General features: G+C 44.5%; 1 protein-coding gene across 12 annotated transcripts in view; it reads right to left on the bottom strand.

The window, feature by feature from the left end:
• Nucleotides 1-15801, bottom strand: part of GPC3 (glypican 3) — a 166412-nt gene that overhangs the window by 69283 nt on the left and 81328 nt on the right. For all 12 annotated transcript variants that reach the window (XR_011150905.1, XR_011150906.1, XR_011150908.1 and 9 more), the window contains exon 3: nt 14786-15480. Coding sequence is in view for 8 of the 12 variants with exons in the window: in XM_069015178.1 (XP_068871279.1) it covers nt 14786-15480 (695 nt within the window). In the remaining 4 variants the exon portion in view is untranslated. The remainder of the gene's footprint in view (nt 1-14785; nt 15481-15801) is intronic.

The raw sequence follows: 15801 nt of genomic DNA, 5'->3' as shown, positions 1-15801 counted from the left end.
TGAGTATGGTAACACAGATGTCTTCTATGAACACTGCAACAAAATTCCTCATTAATGGAGTATTAAATGTTATTAATCAGCTCTATAGTATTACAATCTCCATTATTTAGACTGCAAGGATTACGTAAGAGACAGCATCCTAGCTCAGTCATGCAGAGACAGGAATTGCAGGAAGTGACCTACTCTTCATGCTGAGGAGAACGTTTAATAATGCATCACTCTTAAATAATGCAATGCTATAATGTGTAAAATGCACACAAACACTAACGCTTAAAATAACAGAGTGCCTGTCACACCAGTGCCTGCGGTGACACCCAATACATGCTGCAAACATGCACTACAAATGCTCAGGGACCCCTGCAGCCACCAGACCAGGTTGTGCTGAAGGTCATCACCACCTGGTTTGAAGACTAGGTCCTTCAAATTGCTACAGAACCACAGAGGGATTAAGGAACCATTTTTCAAAGCAAATATAACTTAATTTTTCATAGAATGGTTTGGGTTGGAAGGGACCTTAAAGATCATCTGGTTCTAAATCCAAATTCCCATCCCTCATATAGAAGATCACAAAATACTTTACAGAGGGTCAGCGTCACAGCAGAAACACAGGGCCTAGAGAGGACCAATAGGACTGGTTCTCAGGGCAAGGAGCAGGATGTGCACCACACACAGCCATGTGTGTCGATGTGACAGAGTTGACATAGGAGCTGGCAGGTCTGACACATGGCATGGTTACATCACTCTAACCCAGAGACTGCATAACGGCAAGAGTGCACCAGCTCAGCAGAGCAGCAGGGAGCACAGGGGAGTTTTTATGGGTATCAATCCTTGATGCCAATTGCTGAAGCTGGATGATTTCCACCTGTACTTCCCTCTGCTACATCAGGGCTCACATGCCTTAAATTGGAAAGAGACAACCACTGCAGCTCCAATCATTGCTCCCATTAGGACATGCCACCCTGTCCCCAGGAGGATGTGATGGCCAATGTATCATACATATGCTGCAGCACACAAGGCACCTCCACACAGTGTCCCACCATGTCCTGACCCAGCTTCTCCCAGCACAGGATGCCCTTTCTCTCGAAGGAGCCGTGACCTCAGCTTGAGTCAAGCCCTTTCAAACCTACATAAAATAATGCAAACAAGATGTTTCTTCTTTCTTGCATCCCCACCATGGAGTGTTTAATCCACCAAAGAAAGCAGCTTTGTGTTTCAGTGAAAGCCTGTTTATTGTTATTTATAGGTAGAGAGGAAGTCAGACGAAATGATCACAGTTGTTCCTTCTGCCTTTATAATCCAAGACATATAATTAAAGCACAACTTCTCAAGTCAGCCTTTCCCTCCAGCATTTTGTTAATTCCATATTTAACACAAAATTTGGTATTTTGGTTCAGATGGTTGGACCTCGGCAGCAAACCACAGGTCGGGCAGCTGAAGCCCCAGCCAGGGTTCAGACCCAACCCAGCCAACCAACTGGGAGAGTCAAGAAAAAAACATTTGCTTAATTTTTGGCACACACTTAAGCAGTTTTCCCAAGTGGAGATGTTTCCTGGAACAGGGCCCTGTAGCATACTAATGCGCCATTATGGTTTTAAGTTAGATCTGCACAATCTGATATTTCTTAGACAACCAAACTAAGACTTTATACTTGGAAGGAGAAGTCCTGGAAGGTTACAGCAGAGCAACACTGCCAACAGAGGGAAGATGTGGAAGCAAAATCCAGAGAAAACCAGAGCATGTTAGACTGACCAAAGCCAGGTTCCGGAGCAGAACTTGGCAGTACCCAGAGTTCATCTCCTGGTGAAGCCCCAAGCCCCCAGCATGCTTCATGGCTAATGAGGTGGCACAGCAGAGGTGGAGGACGTGGCTGCTCCTGAGCCCAGGCTGCTGCTCTGCCTTTGGGACTGATTCCCCAAGGAGGCTGAAGATGCTCCAAACTCAAACAGCTGATTTCAACATTAGCACTGATTCATCTAACCTGACAGAAAATTTGAACTCAAGGTAGCAAAGCCCATTTCTGCTAAGGATGCTAAATAGAGTTTAATTATACAACTGCATTCTGTGCATGGTCTAACACTTACACAATTGCTACTATGGGTCCCTAGAAGACCGTCCTATTGCAGGCAATTAAATCTGCCCTATCCAAACAGACAGAAACAAGGAACTGGCTTGAGGGATCACCAGTTTTTACCAAGAACTTAAAAAAACCCTCACTGGGCAAAGCTGGGCAGCATGACAGCTCCAGGCAATTGCCATGCGCTTGTTATTTTCCTTCCACAAGTTAATCGGTTTCCTTGGCAGATTTCTGTGGGTTTTAATACTGCACCATGTTTGCACCTACGGCACTACAGAAAGGAGCAATCTGAGAGAAATAAATTCTTAGCAGCTTAATTTAGAGCTGCCATCAGTCTGGAACACAAGCCAGAGTCAGAGCCTGTAACAGGGTATTTAACAGCAGCTGTGTCAGCTAGGTTGCAAATGTGGTCAATACCTACCAGTCTCTCTTCCCCCCTGCAGCCATGAGCCCAGATTCAATTATTCTTTCAGAAATATTTCATTAAATAATTAAAAAGTTACTGCATTACTTTCCCCCTTTTTTTTCCCTTAAATCAGACCGATTCAATTTTGTAAGTATAAAGCCATTATAATGTGTCAGCTAGCAATTACCTACTGTACACTGTTTATTCTTTAATATAATCTTTGAGTAGAAGGGCAGTATTCTCAGAAACGCAGCATTAACTTGATCCTCAATGACTTTATTATGACTCTTTTCTAATTACTGCTCATAAAATCTCAGGGAAGAAAAATTTACTGATGATATCCAATCTCCTTAATTAGTTCTCTCTCTCTTTTTCAGCAATCCAATAGCAAGTGTAAAATTTATTTAAAATAGAGTGCACAGGGCTTACTGCTAAATCTGCTATAACTAGTGATATCAAAACAAGCAGGTAAAAGGCAATGCCTGTTTTGCAGCCTGCACAGACCATGCTCACAGGTACCCACAACTTTTCAGATTTATGTTTCAATAAATGCTCATACTGAAACCATCCCACCACTAAGTACTTTTTGCTATGAAATGCCCTTCTTCCTTCCTATGGTGAATGGAAACCCTTCCTACCCCATAGGGTTTGGTACTCACCATTCCTCCCCACTCATCAGCCCTTACAAAGGACCATCACCCTACTTATTTTAATCTTCAAATAGGAATAATCCCTCCAGCAGCAACTTTTTTCTCCCTCAATCCACCTTTCTCTTTCCAAACACCAGTCTTTTCTAAGACAACAAGGCTAGAGGCACCAAAACACTCCAAACCATTTCAACAGTTAAGTTGCTGAATTTCTTCAGCAGAAAAATTACAAGCATTTGTTTTCCAGCAAAGCTCAGAGCAATCTCACTTGTTATCCAGCTCCTGGCAAGAGGCTTTCCTCATGGCCATGCCATGGACTTCCCCAGTCAAAGCCTAAAAGAGAAGTATAATAATTATCATTAAGGGAAAATAGTAAAAATATCTCCATGCACCAGTGATTAGCTGCTGGCAAAATTAATCCATTCAAGGCCAACAAAAGGCTTGAGAAGGCCCTGTGTTCTTTTTGCCATTGCTTTTTTTTACTTCATCAGTTGATTTTTTTCTTAGTTTTAAAGCTACCAGATCCATAGCAATTTTTTCTCCATGACAGTCAGGCCTTACCTAATCCAGTTAAGGGTCAGCACAAAGATAATATACCCAAAACATGGCAAACAAGGTAAAAAGGCTCCCATTAGATTTTTGCTTGATAAAGGAATTACATTTTTCCCAAAGACAAATAAGGCTTATTGAAAAGGTAAATCATTCATTTCTATAAAGATATAAATACCTGCAGGGCTTTTTTGAAAGTTTGTTTTAAGACATCTTGTTTTTACATGTACTGTGGTTAGAATAATTGAGTTACAGAATGACTTACAACATTAGATTAGTTTCTGCCTGATTGAGAATATCTTTATAATGGAAATCAGTGTGCACTTTTAACCTTGTTACAATGCTATATGTCTTATTAACGTATTAAAGGGACTCATTCAATAACAGGCTGTTTGCAGACAGGAATTAAATTAATTTGACTTTATCACAACACCTTTATTAACGGCATCAAATGGAGGACTAGTATTTGATTATGAGTAGTGAATTCCTATAAATTGACATACAACAATTCCAAAATAAGGTAGGAGAATCACTAGATGGAAAAAAAAAATTGACTAAACACTTGTAATGCATTTTGGTTTGTTGTCATTACTTTCCACTCACCATGCAAGTTGTAAGCTGGGCATTTCCCCAACTCTCAGAAAAGATAAACATCTTGCACCAAAATCTACAGGTGGCAAGTTCTTAAATTTCCTTCTGGCCCTAAACAATGGGAATTGCATGAAGCAAGGCTCAGAGATGACCTTCCTGGATGTTTTTTAGCATCTGCTGGGCAAACCCTTTTGGGCCCATCTCCACTGAGCTCATGGTGCCATTCTGCTCATCAGCATCACCTCCTGCAGGTCCCACTGCCCTCAAGTGCCCTTCCCTCCATGGCTTTTGGGCTGTCCCTCAGGGAGGAGACAGAGGATGGATGACTTAAATATCAGCACAAGCAGTTGGGTGTCTACAGAAATATCCACACTCTGGCTCTCTGGAGAGCAGCAGCATGAGGTTTATTTGTACAGCGATACAGATCAATATGTGCAATCCAGGAGTTAATAAGCTTAAGAAAGACATAATTTAGAGCACATCAGTCCCCCCCAAGTTATCCTCAGTAACCACCCGGCTCTCTGGGTGGTTCTCTCCAGGTCACTGGCTCAGAGCATCATTTCTACCTTTGCCAATAGCATGGAAGAGAATTGGGTGTGAAAATTGCTTAGGTTAGAAAGATACACCTGCATAAGGAATTGTAAAATTTGCCAACAGCTGTGTTGCTTTTTCTTTTCTTTTTAAACAAAAATAACTCTGCCCAAGTAGCTGTAGGCTATCAGCACAGCTTTCTGCAGCCAGCCTGCTCTTACTTAAACAAATCTTTGGAAAAATAATGCAGCTAGCAGCAAACTTCACCTACTGAAAGCAGGTTCCGTGCCCTCAGGGGCTCATTAGTGGGGCAACACAACAGGTAGAGATTGAAAAGGCCACCAGTTCTTTTTGCAGTAGCCTGGCAATGAGGGATGCATTGATGCAGCAGATGGATGAAAAATCTGCCTCGTTTGTTGGAATTTTTTTCCCAGAAAAATGTATTTAGCATCTTTCATGCCTGGTACCTCAAAGCCACTTTAAAATAAGATGTAAAAATGGTATAATTCACAGCACCACACACAGGCAGAGAATTCAAAATGAAGCAAACCACTCATTGCAACCCAGTCCTTCATCCTCTCCAGCACAAAACAAAACACTTCTGCTTCGCCCGGGTAGCTCTGGGCACTATTCTGCTTTGCAGAGAGTCGCTTTTAAGTTTCTGGTTTGTTCTTGGCTCATTCATCAGCATTGCTAATGGGAGAGATAGTTCTGGTTTTAAGGCAGCAACACTCACGGGGGTTACTGTCACTGGAAGTAAACTCAGCGCTGTTAAGATGAAGGATGCCCGGTGAATGACCCCGGATGGAGGTCTGAGTGGAAACTGCAGTCACGGATAATGAGGCCAAAAGAGGGTTTAGCATAAAAAGCATAGAGAGATGGATACTGGTGAGCACAACTCTGGTGTTGCAAAGCTGCGGGTCTAAGCAAGGATAAAAATCTTCAGGAAAGGAAATGGGCCAGAATGTATTTTGCTAATAAAGCATCTATGTTAATAGGGGTTGCAGGAGGCTGCAGCAATCTGGGCAGCAAGTGAGGGAGCCATATCTGTGGGGCTGGTGCTCAGGGGTTTAATCTCTCTGGTCAACGAAAGATGTGTGAGCAGTTTTAGCAGAGAATTCCAGAGGCAACTCCACCATTCCACAGTAAGTGTACAGGGCAATGGCACATCTGGAGGCACTGAGTTAAATAAGAATAAAGGCAGTTCACGCCATGCATATCACTTCTCTGCAGGCTACTCAGAAGCCAGGGGGGTCAGCCCACACCTGAAAGTCTCCTGTTTCTATCATACTGGTGTATGATACTTCTAGCATCTTTCAGGTAAACCAAATCTAAATCTCAGCAAGGAGCATGAGGCTGGTTTAATTCTGAAGGAAGTTCAGCTGTAAAGCTCATTTGCAAATACAGCCCCAGTGAAAGGGCTGTACCCCAACCCTCCCCTTTCAGAGAGGCAGCTCCTCCCTGGCCAGCACATCTCCCACAGTTTTTGATGAAGACGAAGCCTCAAGACGTCCAGAGGGAACTTGCTGATGCTGGGATCTTTGGTTCAGACTGAAACTCATTTTTTCTCTGCTTAAATCCAATCTACTTCAAGACCTCACATTATGTCCTTGACCATTACAATTTAATACAAAATCAGACAGCTTGAAATTTCAAAGCTTGAAGCTCAGAGGTGAAGGAACAGGCACCCCATACATCCCCTGCTGCAATGCTTTGGATGATATGACCACCAGTTCCCTCCTCTCTGACATCTCAAAGCATCTCAGGTCCAGCTGTCCAAGAAAAAGAAAAGATATGAGAAAAAAAATAAGCTGTTCTGTGCAGTGAAGAAAGCTGCAAAACATTGCAAAGCTGTGTAACCTCATTTCCAGCTGTTAAGACTGTATTCTGCCCTACTAACTCTGGGAGTTCTTTGTACTATGTACTTTGTACATCTACTGATGACAGGACATCCTAGAACCAAGTATCTTTTTAAACACTCAGGAGCCAGTTGCAAAACAACAAATTAACTTCTCCACTAAAACAAGGAACATGCAAAGCCACGGTACATGCACACACCTACACAGAACCAGTAATTAATCTGCATGAGGTGTTTAGGCTTGTTCTGACTTCAGCTTGGAAAAGATGCAAGACATCCCATCACACACAAACCTGTGGCCATCTCACTCATGTTGCAGTCAACACGTGATTTGAAGGGAGATCAAGCCACACTCAGTGGGTGCTGTATGATATTCCTGCCCATAAAATGCAGCAGCCCTAAAAAGCTCTTTTTAAGCTGCAGAGTAGCAGGGATGAAGTTGCCACCAGCTGAGTGCTCTGTCTCAGACTGAAGTCAATAAACAGATTTTTGTGATCTTCAGTGCAAAGTTGGGCTGGACATCAAACACACTGTCAAAGGATGCTCCATGTGCTGCCCTGTGTGCATGCAGGGCGGAAGGGGCGCTGTCAGCAGCTACCTTCTACTTTTTATTTTAAAAAAAGGCCTCACTGCAAATTCCCTTGAAATGGCACATCTCAGAGGTCAGAACATGTCCAGTTAAAAGGACAAAGGGAGAACAAAATAGAAGAGTATAATGTAAAAATTTACAAATAGAAGCAAAATCAAATGCTATTTTTAAATTAAACCTGTACTGATGTTCAGTGCCACCTCCTCTGGCTTTGCAGTGACAGGGCTGAGCGTCACTGGCCACTGCTTCCATCCAGCAGCTCTGCAGAGCCCCACACACTCAGTCTGCTTCATCCAGACCCAATTCAGTGACAAACTGACTCAAAGCCTTGCCATGCCACCAGGGCAAGCCGGAGGGCCCACCAGCATGCCACTTTGCCCACACTGGAAAAGGATATCCGTGACCAAAGATGTGCTGCCCTGTACAGGCAAAATTCTTGTTAGCAGTGAATTAATTAATTGTGACACCAATGGTCTCCCTCCCCAGGCCAGACAAGAGGTAAAGCTTTCACTAGGCTGAGAATAACCTCTGAGTCTCACTCCCCTAGAGAGGCAAGTCAAGATGGTCAAGAGCATTCATACCAACGTCCCTTCCAAGAATGAGATGCAGGCCCCTAATTTGCTACTGCATATTTGAGTACTAAACCAGAGATTTAAGTCCTGCAGCAGCGTGCCAAAATAGCTGGATCAAAATTATTGATACTGGCTTACAAAACTGCAGGCACGAAGTACTTTTGCCCTTACTCTTTCAGCAAGCAACCAACACCATGGGGATCTCTAGCTCAAAATCAACACCTTGAAATTCAGTGCCTTGCCATATGTTTCCCCAAGTGTCAGAAAATCTTTACTACCTGAAACCTCTTCAGACAACTAATCACAGTACTCCCAAGATCTTTTCACAGGAATGGGAATGCTGCTGATATTGCCCTCATAATAAGGTTTATTTTCATCCTGCAGGGGGAACACATGCTTGCTTTAATGTGCTTATCAGGCACCTTACACCGCCTATCACATAATAGATAACAAAAGTACACAATACACACACCTTGGGATATTTCTGAGGGGGTCTGAGATCACTGAAAACCAAAACTTCACCTGTATTTCCAGCTTTAAGTGAAAAATGGAGCTAGCTACCAGTGAGTATTAGAGAATAGCCTGAGGATTAAACTTTGCCAATAAAGAACTTGAAAATACAGAGGCTGTACATCCAGCTGACTTTCCCAGGACTGATGCCAACAAAAAGCAACCCACATTAAAAGTACAAAGAAACCAATCTCAGCATCTCAGAGGGAAGGACTTCACAAACAGCAGTGTCATTTCAAAGCTTTGCCCACTAGAGCTTTTGCTAGCTCTAGTACAGACAGAAAAATCCATTAGCAGATAGGAAAACTCACCAGAGCTCTCTGCCAGTGCAACCTGCTGAGCAGCGACTTCCAGCAAGTCACGAGGTGAGATGGCCCCAAAAGCAGCTCCTGAGCAGCATTTGGGGAAAACCAGCCTGGCATCGCTGTGCTGACAAATGTACTAAATCACCGTGCATGGCAACAGGTGATCTTTTCATTCCTGGGTGCCAAAAGTCTCTTTATTTACATATTCTTGATTTTCACCCCTGTGTATCTGCTGGAACTGCTATTTTGAACACACACTGCAGCAATGTTTCTGTGGTGCTACAACCAACCAAAGTACCTGCTTATCTTTACAGCATGCTCATTGACTCCCTGCCAGGATTCCCTAAAAATCTAGGGAAGCAAGGGTCCAGTTTTCCTGACTCAGAGGCCTTCCAAAGGCATCAGAGCTGGGTTCACACCAGGCACTCTCCCTGAGCCACGTGAGGTGAGCACTTCAGCCTTGGGATAACATCAAATCCACCTCCACATCACCTCCACAGCACCCCAAGCAGCACAGCTGTATAACCTAGTTAACCCACACCTAAATAGTCTTTTAAAGGTGTTTGCAGGAAAGTAAAACAGCAAGGATCTGCTCACAGGCAAACACATTGGGAATTGCATGCTGTTCCCATATAGCACTGGTACCTTTCTGCTTCCCTCCTTCCAACAGGTGCAAGTGGTTGAACAAAGCTCCAGTGAATTTTGCAATTTAATATGATTTTCTAGAAACTCAGTCATCAGTTCTGAGTGAAAAATAAATACTTTGCTGAGCTCCCTGCTCTTTCCTTTCTAGGCAATGCTCTGCAGGTAGACCTGCATAACCAACTGCAAGGGGAGGAGCAGGGGCTGAGCAGCTGGGTTGCATCAAAAATGGGGCGGGCAGCATGTTGAGGGAGGGGATTCTGTCCCTCCACTCTAGGAGTATTTCCTCCAGCTCCAAGGCCTCCCAAGATAAAAAGGACATGGACTCATTGGAATGAGGATGACAAAGTTGGTCAGAGGTCTGGAGCATCTCTGCTATGGAGACAAGCTGAGAGAGCTGGGGTTGTCCAGCCTGGAGAACAGAAAGCTGCCAGGAGGCCTCACTGCACTTTCCAATGCCTAATGAAGCTCCAAGAGAGCTGGAGTGGGACTTATTAAAAGGGTATGGAGTGATAGGACAAGGAGGAATGTCTCTCAGCTGACAAGAGGTTTAGATTAGGTATTAGGAAGAAATTATTGACTGTGAGGGTGGTGAGGCACTGGCACAGGTTGTCCAGAGAAGCTGTGGTTGCCTCATCTCTGGCAATGTTCAAGGCCAGGGTGGATGGGGCTTTGAGCAACCTGGTGTAGTGAAAGGTGTCCCTGCCCATGGCAGGGTGGTTAAGACCAGATGATCTTTAAGGTCCCTTCCAACCTAAATCATTCTATGAGTCTAACCTCTGAGGAGATCAGCTATTACCTATGCAAGACCCGCAGACTGATTGTCTCCCTTCTAATTCCAATAACAGAGAAAGCATTAACTTCCAGGGGTGCTGTGGTTGATTATTTTATTAAGCTTATTTGTACTGGATCTCTCCAAATTGCCTTGGTTTGTTGCAAAAAGCACAAACAGACTGACTAAAATCACTCTTCCCTACACTTGATAAAAATATCTACAAGAGGTGGACATACTAGACAGATTTTCAACCAGAGAAAAAGTAGAAGATGACAAAATTAATACAGATATAGGCCTAGACAGCAAATTTTTTCCCAATGTGCTCTGAGAATCAGCCTCCTTGATAAAGTATTTTAACAGCATGTTTTAGGGGTGAAGTTTTTAAGCAGACAAATTGTAGAAATAATAAAGCCTTAACACACACCACCACTGACAAATTAGCTACTAAAGCAAGGTTTGGGATGGGAACTGTTTACTGCCACATTACTGAATTCACTCTTCTGCCCTGCTGTTTACAGACCAGGAACAACACACAGGCTCCCATTTAAATGCATGCCTGGAGGCACAGTTTCTAAAAGCAGATTTACAGCAGTATGACTTCCTCCTCTTGGGGACTGTAGAGCTCCTCAGAAACTTACCTGGAGGCTCTGCAACACCTCTGGAGCTCAAGTTTATGTGCCCTTTGTAGCAAGGTCTGCTCCAAGCTACAAATGGGTCCAAGTCTGTGTGTGAATGCCCACACCCAGCCTAGGGGTGGGTGGCAAGGGGGAATAAGAAACAACCACATGGAGAAAAGACGCTCAGTCAGGTAATATACCTGAGGATCTGAAATACCAGGAGAGAAAACTACTGCTGCAGAAATGCTGCCAATACTGTGAAAAACAAAAGAAGGCCAAAGGACAGGCAAGGGCAGTAATGTTGTTACTCATGGTATAATCACTATGGGCATGGAAGATAAGTCTTCCATAATTCCAGAGGATTTTAATGACAATTAAATAACCTGTCATTATCCTTAATACCATACAGGTAAACTGTACTTTGCCTACAGAAGCAGTGGTGGCCAAGGTCAGTAATAAAAGAGGTCAATATGAGAAGCCAGGGCAAGTGTAAAACCCACATTTTCAAAGACAACCCCTATGGCATTTCATACTTTGATATGACTACAGTGTCTAAAAACAATCGTATTTACAGGATAACAATAAATACAACTGTTTGCTTCCAGGTATTTTCTTTGAAACTCAGTATGTACTGATAAGTTTAACAGAGAAACTTTCATCATAGCACAGCTGAATAAAAAAGTTTTATTCTATCATTTACAAAGTGGTATCTTACAAAGATATTTACCCCAGATTATCTCAGGTCCTGATGCAGCTCAGCTATTAGAGTCAGCCCTCTGCAATACTGTAGTTAAGACTGCCAGTGCTTCCATTATTGCCTTATTTCTCCACTGAACAGTTCATATCCTCATTTGGGGGAAAAAAAAAAAGTTGCTCTGGGCTCAGGTCTGATGTAAGACTCTTAGCTGAGCAACATAAGTGTTTTAAATAAAAACTTCAAAAACCCAGTGGCCATTCTCTTTTGGTGAAAATTGCCAGGTAACTGGCTTGTTTGGCTTAGACTTTTTCTTCACTCCAGTAACTCAAAAATGTCTCTGGAGCAGACAAACAAATCACTGAAGTATTAAATAATCAAGAGGAGTTATGTTTAAGTAAGTACCTAGCTACATATGGCACTAATGAATTACAACAGCTTTATCAAGTTCAAAAGCACTGAATGGTTTTGTAATGCCCAGTAATTTTTTATTGTAAATGAAGTCAATTTATGTTCTGGTTTGGCTGAGGATGGGCACATTGTAGCTCTACTGCTTTGTGTTGACTTTAGTGGCTCTCCATCTACTTGTCCTCCCACAAGCATGTTCTCAGACAGAACAAAGTGTAGACAGATCAAGGTGTCAATATTCAATAATATAAGGGACAGTCATGTTTGTTCACTATATACATGGACATCTCCAAGAAAAAGTGCATTTTTGTTGTTGTGCCAATAAAAGAAAGACATGGGAGAACAAACACTGGATCTTTCAGGATCCTACAGCAATGCCCAGGTCTGTGCTCACAAAACCTGGCACACAGCCCATATGCACAATGCTTCTGCTATGCCTTAGCACCTACAAGCATGGTGGGTTCACCGATGCAAAACATGCTGGATGCTTTTGCTCACAGTTGAATATGTCAATGGATCTTTTGAGATTAAACAGGCTCATTCTACATATAGAAGTAAGTTTTGTTTCTTACTGCCCTGGAAATGCCAACTGGGCTTGGAGTTGAGCTGGGTTTTCTCTCATTATCAGCTGTAACGTGAATTCTCCCTCTCACATGAACTCAAGGTAAACCTACAGTTACATCTCTGCTCCTTTGCTGTTCCAGAGAGGGCTGACTGATGGTTCTGGCTGATGGGAGAACTTTCCCTGGCTCCACGGCAGTAGAGCTGCTGCTCCTGGACTGTCAGCTGTAACCTCCCTGCTCAAGTAGTGCTTGGCAGGCTGCTATAAAACAGTTCTGCAGAAAGGGAGTAAGGCAGGTTGAAAGCCAGAATCTTGCACTGTATCCTGGAGCTTAACACACTGCCCACAAGTCCTGCCTGGGCCCATCTGCCCAGGTGACCAACACCCAGCCCAGCCACAGTCTCCTCCTGGTCAGTGCAGCACAAGAGTAATCCAACTCAGTGTAATTTGGTCCCTAAACCCCTTCTAAGCAATGCAGAAAGCTTGCTCCATGTGCACCAAACTACCTGGGCACCTGAGTGCCACCATGTTATTTCACAGCCTGCAGAAGTGTGGTGGCTGAGCAAAGCCAGCACAGAGAACAGCACAAAGTGCTGCTGGCTGAGTGCCACACAGCTCAAAGCCCACAAGTCGATATACTTCCATGGTTCCCCCCCCCCCCCAAAAGATACTTACAGTGTCAGTAGTACAGTGACCTACATAAACACAGTTCTTTTGTGAACAGGAGTTGAGAATGGCAGGAACAAGCAGCTAACAGGGAAACAGTGTGTTGGGGTTTTAGGAGCTCTCCTGGTTTTTCTTCTGTTAAAGGAATTTTTGCCCATACATGTTGCTAGGGGAGCAAATGGCTGGGTACTTAAGAAAAACAAAAGAGCTGGCTACAAAGTGGGGTGCATCTGGCTACTCTTTTGTTTTCACCTGAGTGTGTGGGGGCAGTCCGTCTCAGCGTTCAGACAGAGAGGGAGGCTGCTTTCTTCGGCTGCTTTTTCCTTCTGCTGGAGAAGCCCTGACATCCCAAGCCCGCCTTCCCTGCCCTGCTGGGAGCCGGGCCGTGGCCGCCCTGCCCTACTGTTGCTTTGAGCCTTCACTGCGTTGTAGCCCTGCTTGCCCTGCCTGCCCAGACCTCTGGGGGGTTTTCCCGTTTGGACACATCGCGTCTGCCACCCGGGATTTGTGCTGGTCCCTGCCGTTCCAGCCTGCCGTTCCAGCCTGCTGTTCCCAAGGGTCTGGCCAGATACCGGGATCGGCTGCCCAGGGGTTTATGAAGCTTTTTTGTTCCATCCCTTCCCGGGATCCCAGGGCACCAGTGCCGCGTGCTCCCCCAGCTCGCTCCGGAGCGCCCCCTGCAGCCACGGGGGAACCATCGCACCTGCCCTGCTCACCAGGAGCCGCCAGCGCCCCTGCTGGCTGCGAGCGGAACTGCACCCGAGGGGAAAGGGCCGGACAGCCGAGAAGGCTGGGACTGGGTTTGTGATTGTTTGCTGTTACTGCCATGGTTACTGTTGTTTGTTTGACTGGTTATACACATATATAATTGTAAAGAACTGTTATTCCTATTTCCTGCATCTTTGCCTTAAAGCCCCTTGATTTCAAAATTATAATAACTCAGAGGAAAGGGGGTTGCATCTGCCATTCCAAGGGAGGCTTCTGCCTTCCTTAGCAGACACCTGTCTTTCAAACCAAGACACAGTGTCAGATTTTAATCATCGTTGGCTTTAAGCAAACTATTACAACACTCCTGCACCTTTGCCCATCCCCAAGCAGCTCAATTGTGTCTCAAGAAAAATCTCCTCTGTAGAACAAGCATCATATAATCACTGTACATTTGTCCTTGGTGTTCAAACAGAGCAGCAGGATTTTCAGAACAAGACAGCCTCAGTTTCTCAGGAGGCTCAGAAATTCACACAATGTGTTTTTAAAGAGTCAAGTAAAAATAAGAAACAATCTCATCCCTGCAATGAAATGCAGCCCAAAACTGTAATGAGTTACTAAAAGATGGAGAGTCAGCTCTTCTTTGGTAAATCAGGGGATGCTGTGGCACATGTCTCTGCTTGGCATCTATTTGGAGGTACATTTTTTGTGATGTTAAAGGAGGCAGGAGACACCTGGAGAGCAGGACCAGCCTTTTGAGAGCTACCCAGGGCAAGCACAGCACTCAGGGAAAACTGAAAACACTGGGACATCTCAGCTCCCAACCTCACACCCCAGGACAAGTCCAGAGCCTTCTGCTCTGACAAACCTAAAAAGAGTAAAAGCCCTTAATGGAAACCCAGGCCCTGCAAACACCAGTTTCAAATGCTACCAAAAGTTTTGGAAGATCAGAGGGGGAGGGAAGGGGCTGGCACTTGGAGCATTTGGGTTTTGTTGGCAGGAAGAACTGAACAGCTTGGTTTCAACACAGAGTTTGTGTACAAGCCATGGCAGCGAGCCTGGGGAACTGCAGCGAACTACTCACAGCTGTCGAGAGCTTCCCTTCGTTCTTCTGCACGTGGACGATGGCATCGCGCACCACGGAGAACAGGCTCAGGAGGACGTGCTCCATGTCATAGATGCCGTGCATGCCTCTGGTCAACCCCTCCAGAGACCCAATGTACTCCTTCCAGAGGTTTTGGATCTCCAGGACGCCTGCCAGGCATCCCTGCATCACTGCTCCACAGTAGCCAGCACAAGGCTTGGCCAGGAGCAGCCCCTGGCAGTGGGAGCAGTACCACATCTTCAGCAGTGCCCGTCCACAGTCCTTGCTGAATTTCAGGTGGTCAGTAGTGTTTATCACCTCAATCCCCAGGTTCAGCGCCTGCAGAAAGACTCGTGTGGCCTGCAGGGACTTGGACACCTGTGTCATCATCATCTTTGGGTAGTTCCCAAAGACTCTGAGGTCTCTCCTGGCTGCCCGCAGACATTCAGTCATTTCCACAGAGGGATCGGGGAAGCCGGGATTAATCAAGTGAGAGTAAACCAAAGGGAATAAACTGTCAAAAAATTCATTTACCATGTCATTGACATTGATGTCAGAGCCTAATATGTACAGCGAGATATCAGTAAAAAGTTCTCCAACAAATTTAAGAGCCCTGGGCCCCATGCTCTGGTAGTAGATCCTAAACATGCTGTTGGTGAAGTTTCTTGCATGCCGCACTACAATTTCAAAGGCTTCTGCAAAACAGAACAACAAAAAAAAATGTTATTAAGAGACAGTGAGCTCGGAAACAGGGAGGATAATGTTCTACCACATCACTGCTGCCAGGGCTGACCCCATCCTGCCTGCCTTGGGTCAAACACCTGCTGGTAGCCATGCCTGCTGCAAAACACCAGCATCAGCAATTTCCAGGGGAAATGTATAAATTCTTAAAACAGAAGCTGCATTTCAAAATGGCAAAAAAACCTAGGATCTAGTTAACATTTCAGCTTTTAAAGAAAATATTGGTTCAAGAAAAGGGCTAGACTGCAATTTCTTTCTCTCCCCCTTTCATATTG

Source organism: Aphelocoma coerulescens, chromosome 4A (genome assembly GCF_041296385.1).
Source record: "Aphelocoma coerulescens isolate FSJ_1873_10779 chromosome 4A, UR_Acoe_1.0, whole genome shotgun sequence".
In the NCBI taxonomy this organism is placed as follows: Eukaryota; Metazoa; Chordata; class Aves; order Passeriformes; family Corvidae; genus Aphelocoma; species Aphelocoma coerulescens.
Note: the sequence above shows the minus strand (reverse complement) of the source record. Positions and strands in the feature narration are given on the sequence as shown.